Source organism: Macrotis lagotis, chromosome 1, assembly GCF_037893015.1.
Source record: "Macrotis lagotis isolate mMagLag1 chromosome 1, bilby.v1.9.chrom.fasta, whole genome shotgun sequence".
In the NCBI taxonomy this organism is placed as follows: Eukaryota; Metazoa; Chordata; class Mammalia; order Peramelemorphia; family Peramelidae; genus Macrotis; species Macrotis lagotis.
The window spans coordinates 875,897,300-875,923,414 of NC_133658.1; the positions used below are offsets into that span (position 1 = coordinate 875,897,300).

Below are 26,115 nucleotides of genomic sequence, written 5' to 3' on the forward strand. Positions count from 1 at the left end.
AACTGTGCCTGGTTATTCTGATCTGAACAGATATGGTATCAATATCTTGTAATTACTGGGTAAATAAGAAGGGGACACAGGGACAAGGGACCCTGACAACATCCCCCTCTCACCAATCCTCTGTCTTTCCTGTTCCCCCATAGACCTGAAGGACATGTCTCGGATGATCCTGAGGACCAACGGCCCCAATCAGCTCCCAACAGGCTATGAAATGGTTCTCTACATTTCCATGGGTGACTCGGACAAAGTGGGCGTGTTCTATGTGGATAGTGAGTATGACCCCAGTTTCCCAGTCCGCAACCCTAGATCTCCCTCTGGGCAACTACACAAATCAAAAACTTAAATTTACTGAGTAGCTCCTATAAGTCAGCCCTGTGCCCTAAACCCAACCAACTCTGTTTATCACAGATAGAAAAAACTCCAACTTACTCATACAAAAGAGTTAAATAAGAAGGAAACAGCAGGATATAACCAGGTGATTATTCACTAGTGAGATTTCATATAATGTCAGATCAGGGAAGGCCCTTTAGAATACAGAATGTCAAAGCTGGGCGAGGGTGGGGCTTGGAACACAGAATGTCAGCTCTGGGGGGTCCCTTAGAACCCAGGATGTCAGAGCTGGAAGGGTCCTTAGAACACAGAATGTCAGAACTGGGAGAGTCCTTAGAACAAGGGATGTGAGAATTGGGAAGGCCTTAGAACAAAGGATGCCAGGTTAAGAGACCCCTTAGAGCATAGGATAGCAGAATCCTTAGAACAGAATAGGCCCTTAAAAATCTGCCTGTGACATTTACAAGTCCATTCATCTCCTTTGAACAAGATGAGCATTTCCAGAAACATCCATGCACTCAATCATGCTAATGAAATGAAAGGGTAAAACTTGGGGAAAAGACCATCTCTGCCACCCCTGAGACCAGACTTGACTTCTCGAAGAAGCAGCAACTGTGAGACTAAGACTCCTGAAGCTATGAGACCAAGCCATAAAGGTCTAAAGGAAGCTAGGCAGAACAATTGTTCCAGCAATAGGATAGACCTGAAGTCACAAAAACCTGAGTTCAAATACAACTCAGATGCTTACTGAGTGACCCTGAACAAATCATGTTACTTCTGTCTACCTCCGTTTCCTCGGCTTTAAAATGAGGCTCATAAGTTGTCTTGGAAAGGAATTTAGAATACTAGAAGTTTAATAAATGTTTATTTTCCTCCTTCCATTCACCAAAAACCCTATTCTCTGGAAAGTTCTACCAGTTCACTGAAGGCTAATACCAAGAATATTCTCAGAACCTTCCAAGAGCCAGAGGCACCAGCCTTGTCATCAAAGACAAGACCCTCCCCCCCTCTCTGGGTCTCAGTTTCCCCCCTCTATAAAATGAGGATTAGACTGTATGCTTTTTGAGATCATAACCAGTTCAGATATTCTATGATTCTATAATCAAAGTTAAATATCTATCTAGATACCCCAGACTTATTGGGGGCATGGGTATGTGGAAGGCAATGCCAGGCATCTGCCACTTTCCTGATCCACCTTCAACTCCAGCCAGCTCCCAGGGTAGTGACCCCAGAGGGTGCCAGGCTGACCCTACTGTCCACTCTGGGCAGAAGATGTTGATGTTTATCCTGTTCTGGGCCAGGTTGCCATGAGGATAAGGTAATTCTTGGATACAACTTGGATAGGCTCAAATGCCTCCTGCAGCAAAGATAGAAGATAGAAGGAAATCTGTTTTCCTAAGCCTTGGGGGTAAGGAAATGCTGGCCGAAGGACCTGGCCTTGCCTTCTGGAACTTCTGACAGTTCCTTATCATTTTTTTTAAGATTTTTTTTTGCAATGCAATGGGGTTAAGTGGCTTGCCCAAGACCACACAGCTAGGTAATTATTAAGTGTCTGAGGCCAGATTTGAACTCAGGTACTCCTGAATCCAGGGCTGGTGCTCTATCCACTGCGCCACCTAGCCGCCCTGGTTCCCTATCATTTCCAGCCTTGGTCTCATAAGGCAGGAAGGTTTCCATTCACCAGACTTAGAATCCAGATCTGGGTTCAGATCTTACCTTTGACCTTTCATAGCCAAGTGACCCTGGGTAAATCCTTTAACTTTTCTTCTTTGGTTTCCTCTATAAAATGAGGAGTGGGACTCCATGGCCTCCAAAATTCTTTCCTGATCTAAACCTATGACCTGAGGAGTACAACTCCAGGTTAAGCTCTCCATCATTAAAATGAAAGTTCCTTCAGGACAGGGAATGGGGTTTTTCCCTTCCTTTTATCTACCACACTTAGCACCAGTCAACCAGCATTTATTAAATTGCTTATTCAATGCCAAGGCACAGTGTGTAGAGGACCTGGCCTGGAATCAGGAAGGCCTGAATTCAAATACAGCCTCTAAGTTACTAAGTTACTTACCAATATCACAAAGTTAGGATAGGAAACCAGGTCTAATGATGCCAAATTCAACCTTCTATGTTGAAGGCACAAACTAAGGCAAACAAGGTGAAATGATTTGCCCAGGATCCCACAGTTCAAAAATGTCTGTGATGAAATTTGAACTCAGATCTTCCTGACTCCAGGACTGGCACTCTAGTCACTGTGTCACCTAGGTGCCCAATATAGCCCCAATCACTATGTTAAGTCTTTATGACTATACTCATTTGATCCTCACTACAATCCTGTAGGTTAAGTGCCAATATTATTCCCATTTTATAGGTGAAGAAACTGAGGCAAGTGACTTGCCTGGGGCCACACAGTTAGTAAGTGACTGAGGCTGGATTTGAACTCCTAACAGCAGGTACTCTATCCATAGTTGTGCCTATCGAAGACTTGGATGACTAAGGAGCTTGCTTTTAATCCTATGAAGAAGAGGGAGTCATTGTCAACATTGCATTTCAAGTATCTAGAATGTGTTTATCACTCTTGCTTAGAAAAAGTTTAGCCTGAGCTAGACCGTAAGACTATTGGTTAAACCACAAACAGATGCACAAGTTGGGATTCATCTTCATCTTCTTAGATATTTGCAGTGCTGCTTAGCATCCGCCCTAAAATGGGAGGCAGAATATCAAATAGGAAGAGCAGTGACTTTGGAAGTTGAAGGTCTGCTTGGTCCCAAATCAGGTTCTACCCCCTTGCTATCTGTGTGAACTTAGATAAGTCACTCTTAGTTGCAAAATGGGAAGGTTGACTTCAGTAATCTCCAAGATGCCTCCCAACCCTCCATACTGTGATGCTGAGTCCAGCTGATGGAGAGGAAGGCTGGCAACTCAGGTTGACCTCCAAGTCTGGCTCCAGGCCAGAGGCCCTGTGACACCGGAAAGCTCCACAGAAGGACATTGTTGATCTTTGCTGGAAGAGAGAGCCAGAGGGGGAATAAGTAGAAAGGTTCTGGTAGAGAGGCAGGGGCTGGTCTCCTTCAGACAATGCCAGGATTGTCCCCACCTTTGGATGGTGGCCAAGGGCCCTGAAAGAAAAACTAAATTAAGATTCAGAGGCTCGGATTCTGCCCACAGCCACTGAAGAAGGAAAGATGGTTTGAAACCCAATGGCTGTGGCCCTGCCTTTCCAATCCAACCCAATGCCTGGCTTTCTTCTCTGGGCATCCTTGGCCTCTCCCCGGGAAACCAGAGTCATTCAACTGAGGATCTGGTATCTATAGTGGGCATGACTCAGCTTTCCCTCCCACCTTCCCCTCCCCCAGCCCTCTGACCTTTGGAGTTGGAGGTTTACCCAGAATATCACTGGAAACATTGCTGAGAGCACAAGTAGAAAGCCTGGCAGTGCCATTGTGCTCCCGGTAGGATGGGTAATTGCCCGGATTAGCCTGGCCTTAGCACCTTCAGGTGAAATAATTTAGTCAGTAGCCAAGGTGGAAAGGATGATGGAACATAAAAAGTTGGAACCTAGATTGTCACAACCAAGAGCAGCCTTAGAGCATCAGTAGGCAGTAGAGCAGGAAGAAGCCTTAAGGAATGAAAGGTTAAACCAAATCAGCAAGTCTGGACATCCTTTCTCCCTAGTCTCCTTCTCCTGATATTCCTGACTCTTCATAACTTTCCCCTCAGGTGGCAGGCACCTCCTCCCAGAGACTTTCCTGATTCTCCCAAGCCACGGATGTGTGCGCTCTCTACGACTAGAAGGGACCCTAGAATCACTGAGTCAGGTCCTTTACTTTAGGCAGTTGAACAAGATCTCCAGCAAATCTGAGCTCAGATACTTACTAGTTGTATCATCTTGAGCAAATCACTTTAATCTCCCTCTTCCTCAGTTTCCTCAACTGTAATAATAATAATAATAGCACCTACCTCTCAGGATTGTTGTGAGACTCATATAAGCTATTTGTGAAATGCTTAGCAGAATGCCTGGTCCATTGTAGGAAACTGATAAATGTTTATTTCATTTTTTCAAATGAAGAAAATAAGGCACAGAGAGGTTAAGTGATTTGTTCAAGATCACCCAGCTCGGGTCTGAGGTCCAAGTTCACTACTAATTACTAACTGTCTTTGCTGGTAGAGCCAGGAGCCCCACTTCCAAGCACAGTATGTTTATGCCAGATAGTTCCCTATTTATGAATAGTATGTAACCCCCAGCCGAATGTAAGCTATTGTCTCACTTTGATATCTGTATCTAGGGCCCAGCACAGAACCTGCCACATTTTTTAACTGGATCAATGGATCAGTTTATATATTCATTAGGATATAAATAGACAGACAGACAGACAGATGAATGGACAGGCATGCAGGCAGATGGATAGATAGATAGATAGATAGATAGATAGATGGATAGATAGATAGATAGATGGATAGATAGATAGATGTAGGCAGATGGATAGATAGATGATAGATAGATAGATAGATAGATAGATAGATAGATAGATAGATGATAGATAGATAGATAACAATATATAGATACACATGTGTGTGGGGAGAAACAGGTAAATGGATAGGCAGGAAAACAGAAAAAGAGAAGTGAGAGAGGAAAAAAGAAGAATAAACAGAAAAACAGAGATGGGGAGAGAAAGAGAAGAAAGAGGAGGAGGAGAAGAAATAAGGAAGAGGAGAGAGAGAGAGAGAGAGAGAGAGAGAGAGAGAGAGAGAGAGATTCATTAGGGTAAATCCCAGTAAGGATATTCCCTCTATTAATGCCACTAGTACTACCTTTGCAACCAAGAAAATTATGTAGAGTCCATAGTAGAAGCTTAATAAATGCTTGCCAACTAATCGATTAAAAAGCCTTTGTAATAGGAAATGTCAGAGTTGGAAAGGATTCAAGATAGTATGATCTAGTGGAATGAACACAGGATATAGAGTCAGGGGTCCAGAGTTGAAAATATAACTCTCCTGTTTACTGACTGGATCCTCTTGGGCATAACTTCTCTGAGATTCCATTTCTTCCTCTTGTGAAATGAGAAATTGAAATAAATGATCTCTCCAGCTCCAAATCCTGTGGTCTTCTAGCCCAATCCCCTTTATTCAACAAGGAGGAAACTGAGGCTCACAAAGGTTCTGTGACTTGCACAAGGTCACATGCCTGATTAGAGACTTGAACTCAAGCCTCTGGATTATTCCAGGAGGTATTTTATAACCTAACTATAGGACAAATCCCTGTTCTTTTTTGTCTTCTCTCTCCTTCCCTTCTCAGCTAGCCCAGTTACATTTAAAAATTCTCTCCCCACCTTGGTATGAGCCCCTCCAGGGGTCCTCCCTCTGGGACTTTCTCTTCCTAACAGTTCATTTTCCTTCCAGACCCATTCTTTGGCCAGCGTTACATGCACATTCTCGGCCGGCACAAGCTCTTCCATGTGGTAAAGTACACAGGCGGCAAAGCTGAGTTGGAATTCTTTGTGGAAGGCCTCCGTTTCCCTGATGAGAGTTTCTCAGGCCTGGTCTCTATCCACCTCAGCCTGTTGGAACCTTTGATGGAGGTGAGAGGGCATAGGCTGTGGGAAAGGATGGAAGGTGGGGGGAGTAGAAGACAACTTCCCAGGAGGTAAAAGAAGAAAGAAAAAAGAAGAGAAAAGGAAGGGAAGAGGAGGCCAAGGTTAGAAAGCATTCCCAAGAGTAGCCGGAGCATTCCCCAAGATGGCAAAAGTCAAGTTTCCATCCTTCCCAGAAGGGAGCCAATAGGGTCAGGCTCTTGGACATGAACTCCTACCAAGTATACCCCAGGCTTCAAGTCTGCCATTATTTCTGCCTTCAATTTTATCCTCCAATTCAACTGGAACTGTAAAAATAATACCTAACAATTCATGTCATACCTTTAAATCCTAACGACTATCTAGTCCAATCCATTTTACAGATGAAAGTTGCTTCAGAGATTAAGTGGAGTCAGGATTTGAACCCAGGACTTCTTTTTCCTCTCTATCATTGAGGAAAATGGTTGACTAGGAAGGTTGCCACCCTGATCTTCCCATTTCCTAAGTGTTTTAAAGTTTTAAAGCTCCTAGCTTCATGTAGTTAGAGTTATTATCCCCATTTTAGAGACAAGTGGCCAGGGTCACACAGCTAAGAAATAACAGAGTCAAGTGTCCTGACTTCAAATCAGGTGTCCAGCCCACACTTGCCTACGATACTAGGAAACCTCAGGTGGGCCATGTGTCTCTGAGCTCTGTTACTGATTTCTAAGGCTCCAGTCTGATTCCTGCCCTCATGCCTCTAAGTCAGAATATGGATAGTTTTCAAACAATACATTCAGCAAACTCTAATAAAATAATGTCTAGTGTGTATTTAAATGAAAGTGCTCATTAGACTTTATAGGGTTTTTTAATTTTTTATTAATTTTTTTCAAATATCATCTTCCTTTCCCAACATGTCCCTCTCCCATCTCCAACCTAGATAGCCATTTCTCATAACAAAAAGTTAAAAAGCAAGAAGAGAGGTAAAGTAGTTTAAAACTTAGCCAATACATCAACTAATATATTCAATGTTCCACACCTATGGTCCCCCACCTCTGCCAAAAAGAGAGAACACTTTAAAGTTTACAAAGCCTTGCTGGGGGCTCTGTGCTGACCCTGGGAGGTAGGTAGTAAAGGATTGTTGCCCCCAATTTTCAGGTAAGAAAACTTCACCTCAGAGAGTTGAAATGCATTTGCTTAAGGACAGAGTAGAGCTCTGGAGTCAGTGCAGAGGCTCAAACTCAGGTTTACTCCCTTCTCTTAACCATATTAACTGTCATGCCCATGTCATTAGTTTAGTTGTCCACATGGGCTAGTTAACTCTAAACAGTTAAATGATCCCAGATTTTGCCCTTAATTGTGGACATGGACTACTAACATTGATTGTGACCTCTCACCCTAGGTCCCTTCCCCAACCTTGGCCATCTCAGTCAAGGAGAATTTGAAGGGAGGGGAGAGAGGGAGTATAAATATCTCAGAACAGTCCACCCTCACTGAGAGACAACCTGCAATTATAAATGAAGATTCTCAACATACATGGGTCTTTGGAGAGGAGCCTTAGCCAGAAGTTCTCTACCCAGGAACAATCAGCATGCCCTTGGTTGAAATGGGGAGACTGGAAACTGCCTCATAGAGAAAGAGAAAGTAGAAGGAAGGGGGAAAACTTTTTCCTTGATAGAGGACTAAGTTCTTTTCTTTTTATGCTACCAGAAGTCTATGAGAACTATCATCACCCTCTAAATTCAATACCTTAGGGCAAAACCCCAATTGCCCTACCCTAGTAATTTATATGCTCAGGAGTGTCATCCTTTAAAGAGGAAAGCACATCAGTTTCCCCATCAGAGTGCAATGATTGATTAAGAACTAATAGTTCTCCCTCAGGTCTTTGATTTTAGATGATTTAACCAGAGGTTATCCTAATTATCAATTTCTCTTACCATTCTCTCTCCTAGGGACTTCCTCACACTCCAATCTACACAGACACAGTGACTTTCCATGTGGCCCCATGGATCATGACCCCAAACACATTGCCTCCTGTATCCGTTTTAGTGTGCAGGTAAGGTACAGTCTGGTGTACCTAGCCAAGGCAAGGGTAACGATTGGAATTATAAGGATCTTCTTTGGATCATCTGAGACCCTCCAAATCTACCCTTAAATGAGACTCAAAAAGTCCTTGAGAGGTCCAGGGTTAGCTCTTAGTCCTTGGAAAATAAGGAAAGTCTTCACCTTTTTGGAACATCAAAATGCAGCCATGCTGGGGACCCAGACTAAGCTACCCCTCTTCCCCCATGATAGGAATGATGGAGACTCCGTTCTAATCAATCAAATTGTGTTCCTTGAATATGGAGAGGTCGACAGTATTACCCCATACAGCACTTTTTACCATCTCCCAAAGAATGAGCACTCAAACCAATCTTGACCAAGCCATAGAACAGAGTATAGAGGGAGATGAATGAAAAGTACTGCTTGTTCTGTCTTCAGAGAAGATAGGAACTCTCTCCCTCTATTTGTATTCTCGGTTCCTATTGCAGTACTTGACTCGTAGGAGTATCTAATGCTTGTGAACTGCTAATAGATGCCTTTAACTGAAAAAGACATCTCTAGATGTTGTTGATGCCATCATCCTCACTCTAGAATGGTTCCAGTAAACAGATCTTAATCTGCAAAATTTGACTGACCTTGGAGGTGATGAGGTCACCCCTTAGGGAGTATTTTTACCAATCTTTTATTTTGTCATTGTGTTAGCAGCAAGTGCGTGTCTGAATTTAGGAGATAACGAGTTCTATATGTAAATGTCCCTCCCCTAAATTTAATTTAAATATCCCTGCTAGAGGGAGCTATAAACATACACACACACACACACACACACACACACACACACACACACACAACATACATACAATGAGCCTTGGTCCCTCATTGCTCTACTCTCTTCACCCCTCCCTGCTCTCTCTCTGGCACCATTCAGCATGAAGGACAACTACCTGTTTCTCAAGGAGATAAAGAACCTTATAGAGAAAACCGACTGCAAGCTTAAGATCTGTTTCCAGTATATGAACCGTGGGGATCGTTGGATCCAGGTGAGAAGGCTCCAGCAGGATCAGAGTCAGAAACATGGAGGGTATTCTGAATAACTAGCTAGCATTTATATAAAGAAGAGCTCTAAGAATGGAAAAGCACTTTATTTATGTTACCTTATTTGATCCTCACAACAACCCTGATAAGGTAGATACTATACTTTTTTGGGGAGGGGGGAGTATTAGGTAGGGGTTCTTGTATTAATTTTTATTTTTAAATTCCAAATTCTATCCTTCTGGCCCTCCCCCATCCATTCAGAAGGCAAGCATGTAGGTTTATTCTTATCTTGATTTTACAAATGGATAAACTAAGGCACAGAGAAGTGAAGTGACTTGCCCAGATCACCCAGTTAGTAAGCATCAAAGGCAGGATTCAAATTCAGATTGTTCTGACTCTCTATTCACTATGTCACTTGGTTAGAAATTGGATGTCCACTAAAGTCCTTTCCAACTCTGACCTTTTTGTCATCTGTGAAATGACAACCAGAGTCTGATTGATGATAACAGACCCAGTCTCCATACCTTAAGTTAATAATTCTTCAGTACTTCCCTGGACCTGATCCAAGTCCTCCTTCCAATGGAGATAAACCACATCCTACTCAAGGATTCTCATCTCATGTCTTCTCATGTTTCTTGGCCATTTCCCTACCTACATCAGACATGATGCCATTGATAGAGGAAATCTTAGGTGAAGATCCTCCTCTCTGAATGGAGAGAGGTACTTGCTCTGGGACATTCAGTCTTTGAGAGACATCCACGTCTTGCCCAAATCTTCCCATGTATCCTTCATAGGAGATCAGGTCTGCCCAGTATCCTGAAGGTTTTCTCTAGTTATTTTCATATTACACAGGTCTCATTAAAACTTACAAGAGCAGTCCAACTGCTTTGCTGATCCTACATTTCTTAAGCAACAACTTTTACACCAGTGGGACTAAATTCAAATGGAAGGGGATCCCTACAGATCATACTGAACTAGAAAAATGACCCATTACCATTATCTATGTTGTATTATATTTTGATTTATTTTGTGAAACATTTCTCAATGATAGTTTAATCTGATTTCACTCTGCCTTGAAAGTTTTGTCCATGAGTTTTATATTTTTAACCACTCTCCTTGTTAATCAATCAGTGCATCACCAACTATCTGTTAAATACTTGTTATGTGAAAATAAATAAATAAATAAATGCTTGTTATGTGATTGATCCACACATCCTATCCCTATAGCCTTGGCAGACTCCCAGGATGCCACTGGAGGAGTGGAGGAGCTTCTTAAAGCACAGATCAACAAACAGAATGAAATGGAGATAGGGGTGGAGAGGAGGGATCCATTCTAGGCATGGGGTCTAGTATATTCCCCTATCCAGGGCTGGTCCTTGTGGGAAATAATTTTTAAAAGAAAGCAGTTCTACCAAAAAAATACCCAAAGTATCATATCAACTGAATCTGACAGTATTTGCAATGTTACTTCTCACATCCCTGCAGAGAAAGAGATCTATTTTCTTAGCCCTTCTTCTTGGTCACAATCACACAGTTGTACAAAGCTTTCTTCCACGCTTTCGATATTCAAATCCTAAGATCAGTGGATAGATGAATAGTCATGATACAGATCCTGTTCTCAAGGAGCTTACAAGCTAATAGGATTATAAGGAGGTAGGCAGCATAAATGATAAACATTAGATGGAGTAATGGATAGGGTGATTAACTTGATATTAAGAAGACCTGGGGAGTTCAAATCTTGCCTCAGATATTTGATAGTTGTATAACTTTGAGCAAGTTACATAACCTCTCTCAGTCTCTTCATCTATAAAATGGGACTAATAGCATCTACTTCCCAGGGCTGTTGTTATGTGGCTTAAATAAGATAATATATGTAAAATGCTTTCTGTAGCTATATTTGCTAATATTGTTGTTATTAAATAAATGTGATACAAGGGACAAAGAGAACGGGAGAGATTCAAGAAAAAGATGAATGAAAATTTGGTGAAAGAGAAAATCACTTCCAAAGAGTTGGGGAGTTAAGGGTGAGATCAAGGGGCTTCCTGCAGGAGATAGCTTCTTAACTGAGTCCATTCCAGGCATGGAATGGAATGGACAAGAGAGATTAAGAATTAATGAAAAGTGAATCAGCTAGATGGCACAATGGAGAGATTGTCAGTTTACTAGCTGTGTGACCTTGGGCAAGTCACTTAAACCAATTGCCTCATAAAAGGAAAAAAGGAGTGGCCAGGTGGTGCAGTAGATAGAGCACCAGCCCTGGAGGCAGGAGTACCTGGGTTCAAATCCGGTCTCAGACACTTAATAATTACCTAGCTGTGTGGCCTTGGACAAGCCACTTAACCCCATTTACCTTGCAAAAAAAAAAACCTAAAAAAAAGTGATGGGGGGTGAAGATGGGGGTGTCCTATGTATAATTTTGGATGAGGATGAGATCTGTTTCTGAACAAAGGCTGTCTGATGGATGGATGCTATCATTCAATTAGGGCCAAGGTGTTCTCAAGTGAATTAACCCAAGCTGAGGTCTGGCCGCCCCTAGTGGTAGATGCCCTCAATGGGCAAACCCAGATGGGCCAAATAAACTAGATGGACCAGCCCCTCCTCCCCAGGCTTATCTTTTTTTTTGTTTTGGTTAAGTGACTTGCCCAAAGTCACATAGCTAGTAGGCATCAAGTTTCTGAGATCAAATTTGAATTCAGGTCCTCCTGCCTCCAGGGCTGGTGCTCCATCCACTCTGACACCTAGCTACCCAATTCTAGATTCTATCTGATGACTCATTTTGGTTCCCCAAACAGGATGAAGTTGAGTTTGGCTACATTGATGCTCCTCACAAGGGCTTTCCAGTGGTCCTAGATTCCCCCCGAGATGGAAACCTGAAAGACTTCCCAGTGAAAGAACTCCTGGTAAGATTTCCTGGCACTTCTTGCCTATGTTTAAAGGCAGGAGGATCACCATTCAACCACAGAGTGGGGGGGGGCATTTATGGCAAAGAATAATAATTCTGTGAGATAGAAGATATAAGAAGCCAGGTAAAGGAGGCAGCTTGGTTGAAAAGGCCTTTGAAGACCTGAGTGTAAATTCCAACCTGCTACTTAGTTTGCCTGTTTGAACTTGGTCAAGACTGGGTCTCAGTTTCCTCATCTGTAAAATAAGGGAAGGCAACTAGATGATGTCTAAAATCCTTCCCAGTTTTAAAACCTAATGTGATCCCTCAAAAGCCTTCCCTTTATATAATCAACTTGCCAAGCAAAAAGAACACCCATTAGACTGGATTCTGGTTCCATGGCTACCACTAACTTGTATAACAAGTTATTTGACCCCCCTGGGCCTCAGCTGAGGCCTCTGTAAAATGAGAATTTGACGTTCTCTAAGATCTCTTCCAGTTCTAACATTTTATGGTCTCTTCAGACTTGAAGAGGTGTTTGGGGCCAGAAAGCTGCAACATCAAGAAAGGACCCATATGGGAGTAGTGGCACATTAGGAGTAGTTGAAACAAAGCTGACCTCCCTTCCAGCTCTAAATCTATAATCCTATGTCCAAAATCCTAAATTTGAATCTTGTCTCATATCAATTGTTCCCTGTGTGGTCTTAGGCAAAGCACTTCATTATTCTCAGTCTCAATTTACTCATCTGTAAAATGAAAGACTTTTCAAATGGATTGTAAATTTAGGACTGGAACAGCCCTGAGACCCCATAGAAACTAATTCCCTCATTTTACAATTAAAATTTAGGTTGAAGTGACTTGTTTTACCTCTACTATATGAGATGTGTGCTCTCCTGACTCTCAGTCTAACACTCTCCACTGCACCATCCTCCCTCATGTGTGAGCACCAACATCCAATTGTACCAAGAGCCCAAGGTTGATGGAGACTGGAAACTAAGACTTCACAATTCTCCTCCTCTCTCTCCATTTGTTTCTAGTGTTCTTGGCCTGGTCCAAGGCCAAGAGCTCAATGTTGTCCTTGTTCCTAGGAGCCTGGGCCAGGTTGACTTTGTCCGCTTTATGCTTCATGCCTGGTTCCCATCATTGTAAAACTCCCCAGCTGCCCCCAGACACCCAGAGCCCCTCCTCGCCCACTTGGCCAATGAGGATTTTCAAGGCGAGAATGTGCTAAGCTCTGGTTATTTGTCTGCACCCCCTGAGAATGACTATTCATGGAGAATTGCAACATGACTGGCATAGGCCAAATTCCTCCCCCTCCCCGTTCCCTGCCTTTGTCCCTGAGGCCTCACAATGGCAGAGGGAACTGGAACTTGGCTTCAGGCCCAACTATGGCATTGTTTATATGAGAGATCCCAAGTGTAGTCAACACTTAATGGCTAGAGTTACAATTGAAGCCACCTTAGAGATGATAGAATTGAAGCTTTAGAACTCTTCTAGCCTAATCCCCTTCATTTAATAGAGGAATGGACTGAGTTCCTGATAAAGCAACTTGCCCAAAGTCACATAGACAGCAAGAGGAGAGAGCTAGGATCCAAAACCATGTTCTCTGACACTCCAGGTCCAACATTCAAAACCAAGATCCAGAAAAGTTACTGGTCAGGGAACTGAGAAACCACTCCCCACTCCATAGCTGCGGCATGGTTGAAAGCTCCCCATAGGCCAACACAAAGGGGTAGTTCTTCAAACTGTGCATCCCACATATAAACAAGCTAAGAATTAAACCAACAGAAGTAAAACTCATTGTGTAGGAGTACAGAGATCATTTAGTGAAATGTATCCATTTTAACAGATAAGGAAATTAAGGCCCAGAGAGTTTAAGCAGCTTGACAAGATCACACAAGTAGTAGGTGTCAGGGGTGGCTGGGTTGGACAGTGGATAGAGCACCAGCCCTGGAGTCAGGAGTACCTGAGTTCAAATGCGGTCTCGAACACTTAATAATTACCCATCTGTGTGGTCTTGGGCAAGTCACTTAACCCCATTGCCTTGCAAAAAAAAAACTAAAAAAAAAAGTAGTAGGTGGCAGAGGTTGAAATTATGCCCTGGTCTTAATAGATTACACACTCAGATTAAGTCATCAGAATGATTTGGCAGTTGAGAGAAAAATGAAGTCTTAAAATTCATTTAACAGAAGCAAAGTGTCTAGAAGTTAGAAGTGGATGGTCCCCAAGTTCTCTACCAGGGTCAGACCATTAGTCTATGTTCAATTCAGAACTTGTTAGAAAAGATGTTCATAAACTAGGAAATATTCAGCAAAATTAAATCAGGATGGTCAAGGTCCTTAGGCTCATACCATATGAGGATCAGTTGAAGGAAATGGGAATTTTTAACCTGAGAAAAGAAGAATTGGAGTCTCTAGATATTAAACACTCTGACATTTAGGTGAGTCTTGTTCAGTGATTTTCATTCATATCTGACTCTTTGTGACCCCATTTTGGGTTTTCTTTTTTCTTTTTTTAGGTTTTTTGCAAGGCAATGGGGTTAAGTGGCTTGCCCAAGGCCACAGAGCTAGGTAATTATTAAGTGTCTGAGACCAGATTTGAACCCAGGTACTCCTGACTCCAGGACCAGTGCTTTATCTACTGCTCCACCTAACAGCCCCCATTTTGGGTTTTCTTGGCAGAGATACTGGAGTGGTTTGACATTTTCTTTTCCAGTACATTTTTCACATAAGGAAACTGAGATAAACTGGTTTAAGTGCTCAGGGTCAGAGATCTAGAAAGTGTCTGAGATCAGATTTGAACTCAGTTTTCCTGACTCCAGGTCTGGCTCTCTATGCAATATGATACCACCTAGCCACCTAGGGTGAATGCTAGCTTATGGCTATCACTATGAGAATTGGCACTCTCCTGAAAGAGATCAATCAGCAATCATATATAAAATGCATAAGACTGCTGACCAACAGCTCCTCTCCCACCCCCTTTCCATTAGATTCACTCAGAGTAATATTGGAAAGCAAAATTTAGATCTCGTGCCCACTCTTGTGGCATTAGTCCTTTGCTATTCTTAATGTTTGTCCTTCATACTCGAAGAAGACCATGACATCAGGAAAGTGATACCATGACAAGCAATTGGGCTTGAGTGAGAGGGTTCTGTGCTAAGTCTCCAGCCTCACTTTCTCTTCCAGAACCATCTGGGTCCAGTGGCCAGATAGGAATCAGGATGACTGGAAATGGCCCTGGATGCAAGGCAATCAGGGTTGAGTGACTGGCCCAAGGTCTCACAACTAGTAAGTGTCTGAGGTCAAATTTGAACTCAGGTCCTCCTGACTCCAGGGCTAGTGCTCCATCCACTGCACCACCTAGCTACCCTTGCAGCCAATCAGTGGAGAGAATACTGGGCTTGGAATCAGGTAGGGTAATATTCATGAGTTCCAGTTTGACCGCAGACACTATTATCTGTGTGAGCCTAAACAAATCATTTTACTCTGTTTGCCTCAGTTTCCTCATCTGTAAAATGAGCAGGAATAGATAATGGCAAACCATTCCAGTATCTTTGCCAAGAAAACCCTAAATGAGGTCACAAAGAGTCAGACACACGGGGTGGCTAGATTGCGCAGTGGATAGAGCACCGGCCCTGGAGTCAGGAGTACCTGGGTTCAAATCCAGTCTCAGACACTTAATAATTACCTAGCTGTGTGGCTTTGGGTGAGCCACTTAACCCCATCGCCTTGCAAAAAACAAAACAAAAAAACAAAAAAAAAGAGTCAGACACAGAAGCCACTGAACATTATCTCCCTCTATTAAAATGGAAGCTACTTGAGAGCAAGACAACTAATCTTTGTTTTTCTTACATCTTTGAAAACCACATGCATGATGCACTTCTCTCCCATATCTCCCCACTAACTCTGTCCAGACCTTGGACAGGAAAGATAGTTTAGACTTTTTTGCCTGGCCCTAAAGATCATAACTGAAAGTAATGGATAAAAGTTTCAAAAAATCTTCCTTAACATCAAAGTTATCAATTAATCCATCAAGCATCTTTTTTCTCAATTGATATTTTATTTTTTCCAATTACATGTTATGAGAGTTTTTCAACATTCATCCACATGAATATGCAATATTTTTAAGCTACATAATTTTCTTCCACCCCTCTCCCCTCAGCAGCAGTCTGTTGAATATAGTCTTTAACTTATTTACAGATTAGTCATTTTCTGTATAAGGAAGTAAGGATTAAGGGAAAAGAAAGAAAACCATGAGATAGGAAAGAAAAACATGAGAGAAATTTTTATTTTATTTCTTTTTTTTTTTAGGTTTTTTGCAAGGAAATGGGGTTAAGTGGCTCACCCAAGGCCACACAGCTAGGTAATTATTAAGTGTCTGAGGCTGGATTTGAACTCAGGTCCTCCTGACTCCAGGTGCTCTATCCACTGCGCCACCTAGCGGCCCCTAGAGAAATTTTTTAAAAAGTGAATGTAGGGCGGCTAAGTGGCGCAGTGGATAGAGCACCGGCCCTGGAGTCAGGAATACCTGAGTTCAAATCCAGCCTCAGACACTTAATAATTACCTATCCGTGTGGCCCTGGGCGAGCCACTTAACCCCATTGCCTTGCAGCAACAACAACAACAAAATGAATGTAGTGTTCATTCAGATTCTATAGGGAGTTTTGGTTTCATTTTGTCTTGGTTTTTTTCCTCTGGATGAGGATAGTATAGTCCATAGCAGGTCTCCAAGGGTTGTCCTTATTCTTTGAACTACTGAAAGCAGTTACATTCATCAAAGCTGATCATCTCACAATGTCATTGTTAATGTGTACAGTGTTCTCTTGGTTCTGCTCCCATTGCTCAGCATCAGTTCCCATAATTCATTCCATGCTTCTCTAGAGTCTGACCATTCATGGTTCCTTATAGAACAATAGTATTTCATAACATTCACATACCATTACTTGTTCAGCTATTCCCCAGTTGGTGGGCATCCCCTAAATTTCCAATTCTTTGTCACTATAAAAAGAGCTGCTATGAATACTTTGGAAAATGTGGGACCAAGCATTTCTTAAGTGCCTGCTAGGCCCTATACTAAACACTAGAGATTATGAGAACAAAAATGAAAATGTTCCCAACATTAGAAGTATCAAAAAATGGAATGGGCCATTTTGGAAGGTAATGAGTTACACACTGGAAAGAGTGATTAAAAAAAATCAATTTTAAACTAGAGGTGACTTGAGAGACCAGTTCTCTAATTTAAGAGATGATGAAACTAAGGCAGGCAGAGGTAAAATGACTTATCCAGGGTTACACAACTAGTAAGTGTCTGAGGCAGGATTCAAATTCAGATCTTCCTTTCTCCATCCACCACCTAAAGACAAAGTTGAACACTTATGAGCTGTTATGGAAAGGGGATTTAGAGTCTATTAGTCACTGACCTGGATTACTTTGGAAGGCCCTTCCATGTCCAAGATTCTACATTCGTTTTCACTTGATTCCAACTCTAGTCTTCTTTCTACCATGCCATGCTGCCTCACAACTGTGTGTTTGACTTTGAAATATAGTATGCAGTGAACATTCAAGACCAAGAGTTCTTATACTTTTTTGTGTCCTAGACAGAGCCCTTTGGCCATGTCTGGGAAAGCCCTCTCACAAGAATATCCTTAAATCCATAAAACAAACAAAAAAAACAAGATTACAAAGGAATTCAATTCTATTGAAAAAGTCCTCAATCAGGTTGTTGTTGGGTGTTTTTTTAAGATTACAGTCCCCAGGCTGGGAACTCCTGCTATGAACACACACAGCAGGTATCACACTCATCCCATCTGTGCCCAAACCCCCAAGTCCTTCCCTGCACATCCCTCCTGTTAGTGGGCTGGGATTCAACTGGTTGGTAGAAATGAACAGACCTTGGCAAACCCATCCCACACGTAACTGAAAACTGAGTGTTACACTGAATTGGGCAGATGTGGTCGGCCAAGGCAATGGTGAATGTGCTCAGTAGATTGAGGAATGCTAACAAATATGCTGTCTGTGCAGGGCCCAGATTTTGGCTATGTCACCCGAGAACCCCTCTTTGAGGAAGTCACCAGCCTGGACTCCTTTGGGAACCTGGAGGTCAGCCCCCCTGTGACAGTGAACGGGAAGGAGTACCCACTGGGAAGGATCCTCATCGGCAGCAGCTTCCCCTTGTAAGAGTCCTTCAGCCAGCAAAGGTCCCAGCAGGGCCAGCTTTACATATAGGTCAAGTAGGTTGTTGCCTACCAGGTGTGAAGGGGAGGTTCCTCTAACCAACCCCCTAAAATACCCACTGATGATACATGAAATGCCACCACTCATTCTTTTGGGGTAAGCGTTGCCTTTTCTTCAGGATATCTAAACTTTAAACCATTTAGCAAGTATTTATTAGGTGGTTAATGTGGGTCTGGCTCTGAGGATACAATGAAGAAGCAAAAACAATCCCTGTTCTCATGGATGTTATATTTAAAATACAGATTTCCTTAGGACAGGCACTCCTCAGTAGGTGTCTTTATTACCTTATATAATATATCTTATATAATATACCACATCATAATAAAGCATTATCCATATAATATATAATTATAAACTATACTATACAATGCTTACTATCTTTTATAATATATGCTTATATAATATATCATTATCACATAGTATATATTTATATACCCCATCTATACTTATATATCTTATAATATATTATTTTCCCATATGCATTTCTATGCCATGTAATAATGTATTATTAGCCCATATATGTTTATATAAATATCATTTAATAATATATTATTATCCTGACAGCCACTAAAGAGATTTGCCTGTGAGGTATTTTTCCTATTTTGCAGTTAAGAAAACTGAGGCAAATAGAGATTTCAGCTAGATTTCTGATATACTCTATCTACTGTGGCCTCTAGCTGCTTCTAACTCACTTATTAAGATAACTCTTAAATCTCTAAATATCTCATCCCTTTCTAGGCAAAGAAAGACCTTGAATCTTTGTACTGTTATCTGACAAACTTAATGAAAAAGACAATTTGATAAGCGCAAATTGTTTCTGTGAGGTGGTGAAATCAGAGCTACCCAACAAATATTCCCAATGGACAATGGAACAAGAATCAATCAATCATTCTAAAAGTATGTAGTGCCTCGGTCTGGAATCAGAAAGACCTGAGTTCAAATTTGGTCTCAGACATATACTGGTTATATAATTTTGGGCAAGTCAAAATTTCCCTATTTGCCTCAGTTTCCTCATCTGTTAAATGAGTTAGAAGTAAATGGCAAACACTCCAGTATCTCTACCTAGAAAACCCCAAATGGGTCATGAAGTGTCAGAAATGACTGAACAAGACTTTTAGGACACTGTTTATAATTCTGTGTTATTATCAGATGAGAATTTTCCAGACTCACTAAAGGGAAAGGGGAAAGGAAGGAAAACCCTCCTGAATCCTTTCTCCTCCTTTCTTGACCCTCCCATCTCCAGGTCTGGTGGGAGAAGGATGACAAAGGTTGTGAGAGATTTCCTCCAAGCTCAGGTAGTGCAGGCACCTGTGGAGCTGTATTCTGATTGGCTGGTCGTTGGCCACGTGGATGAATTTATGACCTTCGTTCCTATCCCAGGGAAAAAGGTGAGCAGGGAGGAACTGTAGGCTTAATGGAAACCCAAGATTGGCCCTTCTGGTCTTTGCCAGCCTAGGTTGATGTTCCCTAGGAAAGAAGGGGAAAGGGAAGAAAGAAGAGGTAGACTGGGAGGTCATGAGTATTTGTGGTAGAAGCTTGGCTGTCTTGTGACCAGGGTCGCATCACCCTTGGAGAAACAGAAGAGTGTGGGGCAATAGGAAGATAGAGCATTGGCCTTAATTTCACTAAATCTACCAGTTACTACCTGTGTGACCTTCAATAACTTCACTCCTCTGGATCTATTTCATCTATTAAAGAAGAAGGGGAATACCTATTCTAAGGCCCATTTCAATTCTAGACATATGATCCCAAGATTCTGAATCTGATCTGGGTTTCCATCTCACTTGCAACATGTCCCAACTCCATGACAGTGGGGTAAACTGTTTAATCCTTTTAAGCCTCAATTTCCTCACCTGCAAAATAGGAATAATGGCACACTGCCTATCTCACTAGAATCTTACAACGAAAGGGTCTTACAGCTCTCAAAGCAATATCTACTCTCACATCTTAGAGCTAAAACTGAAAGAAACTTTGGCAACCTAGATGGTCCAAAGTCTTCATATTTAGCTAAGACCTAAAATCCCCAAAATCCTACCTGACCTGGGAAGTGACACACTTGTTTGAAGGAGGGTCTTACCCTGCCCACAAATACTTTAAAGTTCAAACTCAGATCTCTTTTCCCAAAGGTGACCTATTGAAGAGTTTGATCTTCACTGGGAGGCAACAGAGATAGGTTGTATACCAACTACTTCAGAGGCTTCCCCTAGAAAGGTGAATTTTCCTCTCTCTACCTCATTTATTTTTCTCTATGAAAGGGGGAGAATCATCCCTGCGAGCTTCCTATTACCTAGAGATGTGTTGAGGAAGAGAGGGGCATCCAGAGGTGACTTCAAGACCCTTAGGAAAACATATAAAGGTGTTCTTTGTAACCCTCATCCCTTGTCTCCTCTGCCTTGCTCCATGGCATTCTTGGGGAATCTCTTAGGAATTTCGGTTGCTCATGGCCAGTACCTCTGCCTGCTACAAATTCTTCCGGGAAAAGCAAAAAGAAGGGCATGGAGAAGCTATCTTGTTCAAAGGTAAGTGATCCCAGAGCCCTGGAACCTATGCTAGGAAATGAGGAGGGAGTATTTGGGTAGGACGAAAGACTAACCATAGAATGAGATATAACTAGATGCCTACAATTCAGAGAGCTTCCTATAAGCTATCCTTCGGTGTCTCCATTCAAAAAAGGTCCTAGGTTAGATGGACCATGAAGTTGAAGAAGATGAAAGTTCCGATATTCTCATCACTATCATCTAGAGATGTGGATTGAAGGCTAGGACCACAGGGAAGGTTTCAAAACAATAGAAATAATCTTTGCTAACATTTATTATTTGATTCCCAAAGAAGTCCTGCAGGATTACCTTGTGGTTTTATCTACAAGATATTACTACCTGTCTACTACTCCTTCCCAGTATCTTTTTACTGGTCATCATCCAAATTCCTTCTCCAAACAATCTCACAAGGCTCTCTCTAGGACGCTCTTCTTTTCTCTCTCTGGACTGTCTTTCTTGGTAATATCATCAGCTCCCATGGATTCGATTATTGTCTCTATCAAGGGAACAAAATCTTACCTAACATCCATCTTGAACCCCAGTCATGCATATCAGCTGCCCACTAGCTATCTCCACCTGGAAGTCCCATAGGCATCTCCAATGCAACAGGTCCAATACTAGATGCATTGCCTTTCCCCCTAAATCTATCCCTGCTCCAACTTCACCATTTCTCTCAAGGGGCATTCTTGTCTTCCAGATTCACAACCTCAGAATCACCCTCTACTCCTAACTCTCCTCCACATAGCCATAGAATCCTAGTGGATTCTACCTATACAACATCCCTACTCCATTTACAGAATCAACACTTTGTAATAGTTTCCTAATTGGAACCTCTGTTTCTATTCTCTTCCCTCTATAATCATCCACAAAACTGCAAAAATAATCCCCCTAAAATTTCAACCTAAAAATTTCATTGACTCAGATGGCTTTAAGCATAAAATGCAACTTCCTCAATTTGGCCTTAAAGACCATCACAATCTGGCCAGATTATTTCATATTTCTCCCCTCACACACTCTCCATTTCCAGTCAAACTGACTTATTTGCTATTCCCTGAATTCAGCATTCTATTTTCCATCTTTGTCCTGGCTTTACCACATGCTTGGAATGCACTCTCTTCTCCCTAGTCACTTTTTTTTTCTTTTTTTTGCAAGGCAATGGGGTTAAGTGACTTTCCCAACTAGGTAATTATTAAGTGTATGAGTTTAGATTTGAACTCAGGTCTTCCTGTCTCCAGGGCTGGTGCTCTACCCACCAAACTGTCCCTCCCTAAGACTTTTCAGGTGTCTTCCAAGATTCAACCAAGGAGTCCCTTCTCTCATCTTTCTTCTAAATACATTGTATAGATCTGTTTAAATGTTCTGTCTTTCCTACATAATGTACATTCCTTGAGGGTGGAAACTATTTTCCTTTTGCCTTTGTGTTCCTGGCAGCTAATGGTGACTTGTACATATTAGATGAATAGTAAATATTCACTGAATTGAAAATACTGAGACACAGAAAGATCAAATTATTTGCCCCTGGTTAGGAAACAAACAAAATAGAGGAAATCAGGTTTCAAGTTCCTAAAGGTTGAGAGAAGGAAAAAAAATCTCTTAAGTCATTTCAGTTGGATCTGACCCATTTGGGGTTCTTTTGGTGAAGATACTGGAGTAGTTGGCCATTTCCTTCTCTATCTAACTCATTTTACAGATAAGGAAATTGAGGCAGAGTTAAGTGACTTACCTAGGATCATACAGCTGGTCAGTTTGAACTCAGGAGGATGAGTCTTCCTAACTCCAGACCTGATACTTTATGCACTACGGCACTCCTAGCTGCCAAGTCTCTTACCTTAAAGGTAGATGCGTATACATTTATGAGCATAGCTATGTAGCCATGTAACTTGTACTACCATGGTAAAAGCAGGGCGCGGGGGGTCAGAGGGCCTGGATCCCAAAACCATAGGTTTTTAGAAGGTCTCTCCTGTATTTTGAACATACCAGCAAGGCTACAGAAATGTGATCTAGAGAGACAGAAACATACATCCAGGGGAAGGTGACTCAGTGGATAGAGCCCTGGCCATAGAGTCAGGAGGACAGGAATTCGAATCTAGCCTCAGACACTTGACAGCTATCTCTGTGACCTTGAGCAAGTCACTTAACCCTGATTGCCTCACATCCAGGACTACCTCCAATCATCCTGATTCATATCTAGCCACTGGATCCGGATGGCTCTGGAAGAAAAAGTAAGGCTGGTGACTTAGCACAGCATCCCCCTCACTCAAATCCAGTTCACATGTTTGCTGTGCCATTACCTCCCTGATATCATGGTCCTCTTCAAGAACAAAGGACAAATATTATTATTATCCAGAAGAAAGCATGGGTGATTTGGAGAGGTCTCAAATACCATGCTGTCTGCTTTCACTGGATATCCCTGGCTAGTTCTCCTTTCATTGACTGTAATTAGTAGGTAACTTTCAAGATTATCTATCCCAACTCCCTCACCTCACAAGTGAGAAAACTGGAACTCAGGAAGGTAAAAACCACAGTTTTACACACAAGACACACAGTTGTCAATATCAAAGATGATGATGATGATGATGATGATGATCTGACATCTATCATATGCTATCTCATTTATTCCACAAAAGAACTCTGTGAGGTAGGAGCAATTATTCTTATTTTATACATCAGGGAGCTGAGGTTGGAAAGATGTTGGTAACTTGCCCAAGGTCACACAGTTTAATAAGTGCTTGAGGCAAGATTCAATCTTTCTGATTTTTAGTCTAGTACTCTATTCATTATTCTGTTCAGAAACGAGGAACAACTTAGATATTCAAGACTGTTTCAGGAACCTCAATTGTGACTATCCTGTCCTTTCCCCTTCTGTAGGTTTGGGAGGAATGAGCAACAAACGGATTACCATTAATAAGATCCTGTCCAATGAGAATCTGGTGCAGCAGAACCTGTATGCTCAGGTAAGGGTAGAGCCTGAAGTCTGGAGCCTGAATGAGTGGTTGGCTGGTGAAGGAGAATAGACCCCTGCCCTGCATCCTCTCTCAGGGTCAGCCCCATATACTATGGATTTATCATCAGGAATGGCAAGGGAAATAAGCTTGTTTCAATTATTTTTAAAAATAATTTTTAAAAGATTTGCATATATAACATCAATGAAGATGGGATAAAAAGAGACACCCAAATGGTGAGAGAGTGGGACAGGGAATATCTACATTGATAAAAGTCTGAGATTCAGTGTATGGAGGTAATGAACACAAATGTATAGCAGCAGCAGCCACTTCCCAATAAATTGGTAGAACCACTATCCAAAGTGGGGAGGGGGGATGAGGACAAAGAGGACTTTGCCCAGACCATGCCAGTTTATCAGAAATGTGAACGTGAAGAATAACACAGGCATTCCTTGGTCCATGGAGGGCTGGGAACTTATTGGAAGCAGGCAGGGGTACCATTTAAGGGGCACCCTATAACAATAGACCAAACATCACTTTGAGGACCATGCCAGGGTTGACTAACTAATGTGAGAAACAGGCAAAGGGAACCATATTTAATCAGGGTGTACCAAAAGTCTTAGTGCTGCCTCAAGCTATTAAATCTCATGCTCATTTGCATACTTTTGCATGGGAAGTACAGAGTTTTCCAAGTTAACTTTTTTATGACTACCTGAAGACTCTCTTCTTTTAATTCAATTTTATTTTAATTCTCATTTGTTTTAAGAATTTTTTGAGGGGTGGCTATGTGTTGCAGTGGATAGAGCCCCGGCCCTGGAGTCAGGAGTACCTGAGTTCATATCCAACCTCAGACACTTAATAATTACCTAGTTGTGTGGCCTTAGACAAGCCACTTGACTCCACTGCCTTGCAAAAAATTTAAAAAAAAAAAAAGAATTTATTGATTCATTTTGATATTATATGATAGATACTTCCCAATAAACACAAGCCTCCAACTCAATCACGAAATAATATATTGATTATTAGCCAAGAGAGAGAGAAATTTAAAGATGCCATTTCTTGGTCTGGCCTTCTCTCTTCCTTCTCATTCCCAGTTAAGAGTAAAGGCAAATAAGAAGAGAGTGATTAAAAACAATACTGGGGGGGCAGCTAGGTGGCGCAGTGGATAAAGCACCAGCCCTGGAGTCAGGAGTACCTGGGTTCAAATCCGGCCTCAGACACTTAATAATTACCTAGCTGTGTGGCCTTGGGCAAGCCACTTAACCCTGTTTGCCTTACAAAAAACTAAAAAAAAAAAAAAATACTGGGATCCCAGTGACCCTGACTATTATTTGGAGATCTCAGTCAGAGGTTGAATCAGGGAAAAGTTATGATCATAGGATCCTAGGATTAGAGCCAGAAGGAGTCAACTAGTCCAACCTTTTCATTTTATAGATTAGGAAACTGAGTTCCAAAGAGGGGACATGACTTATTCAAGGAGTCAACCTTGGGACTCTAGAAATACTCAGAGAATTGAGTGCTGCCAGGATCCCAACAGGGTCAAAGCATATTTCTACTCTTGCTTTCTCTTCCCTCCCCCAATTTCTCCTCAGCGCTGTCTGGACTGGAACAGAGACATCCTAAAAAAGGAGCTAGGGTTGACAGAGAAAGATATCATTGACCTCCCAGCTCTGTTCAAGTTGAATGAGGACGGGCAAGCCATGGCTTATTTCCCCAACATGGTGAGTAGTTCAATTGTCTTCCTCATCACCTATTCCAGGCCACTAGATATGGATCCGAATTGATGGATTCTTTAGTCAGACAGCACTTCTAAGGCCATCTAGCCCAAACCTCCTCATTTTGCAGATGAAGAAACTGAGGACCAGCAGAGTTACATTGTCCAATTGACTTGTCCAAGATCACACCTTCAGCAAGTGGTGGAGTTGAGATTCAAACCCAGGTTTTCTCACTCTAACCCAGACCTCTGTTCACTTCCACTCCCACCCATTTGTGAAAATGAGTCTGATATGGTGCCCAGAGGTGTGTTTTCTTCTAACCCCTACCTAGATCACAGATTTGCTGCTTGGATGATCCAAGTTTCTGGTTAGCCCAGTTTACTAATAAATCACTTACTGTGTTATAGCAACTCACTTGTGACTAACAAGTCACTATTAATAGTAACTAGTATTTACATAACATTTTAAGATTTGCAAAATACTTTGCATATCTTAACTCATTTGCTCCTCCCACCTATCCTGTTGTTATTACTATTATCATTAGTAATAATGATGTATTAAGGCCAAGAATCATTATCATTATTATCATGAGTAATAATAATACTCATTGATATAATAAGGATAAGAACATTATTATTAATGTTATTAGTAATAATATTACTAAGTGTATTATTAATATCCATTAATATGAATATTTATTTTTAAAATGAGGAAACTGAGGCAGCGAGCAGTTAAGCAACTTGCCCAAGGTCACTCAGCTAGTAAGCATCTGAGGCAAGATTGGAATTCATGTCTTCCAGATTTTTCCACTATGCCCCTTAGCTTCCTCTTAACCTCCCAGAGATAATAACAATGTCAT

The 26,115-nt window shown here is 41.7% G+C and overlaps 1 protein-coding gene across 1 annotated transcript in view; it reads left to right on the forward strand.

Annotated features, from left to right (window-relative positions):
• Positions 1 to 26,115, forward strand: part of LOC141509079 (protein-arginine deiminase type-2) — a 63,578-nt gene that overhangs the window by 29,462 nt on the left and 8,001 nt on the right. The window contains exons 6-15 of the mRNA XM_074218294.1: positions 144 to 269; positions 5,725 to 5,903; positions 7,826 to 7,929; positions 8,842 to 8,953; positions 11,741 to 11,848; positions 17,850 to 18,001; positions 19,306 to 19,450; positions 20,488 to 20,581; positions 23,468 to 23,553; positions 25,134 to 25,262. Coding sequence (XP_074074395.1) covers positions 144 to 269; positions 5,725 to 5,903; positions 7,826 to 7,929; positions 8,842 to 8,953; positions 11,741 to 11,848; positions 17,850 to 18,001; positions 19,306 to 19,450; positions 20,488 to 20,581; positions 23,468 to 23,553; positions 25,134 to 25,262 — 1,235 coding nt within the window. The remainder of the gene's footprint in view (positions 1 to 143; positions 270 to 5,724; positions 5,904 to 7,825; positions 7,930 to 8,841; positions 8,954 to 11,740; positions 11,849 to 17,849; positions 18,002 to 19,305; positions 19,451 to 20,487; positions 20,582 to 23,467; positions 23,554 to 25,133; positions 25,263 to 26,115) is intronic.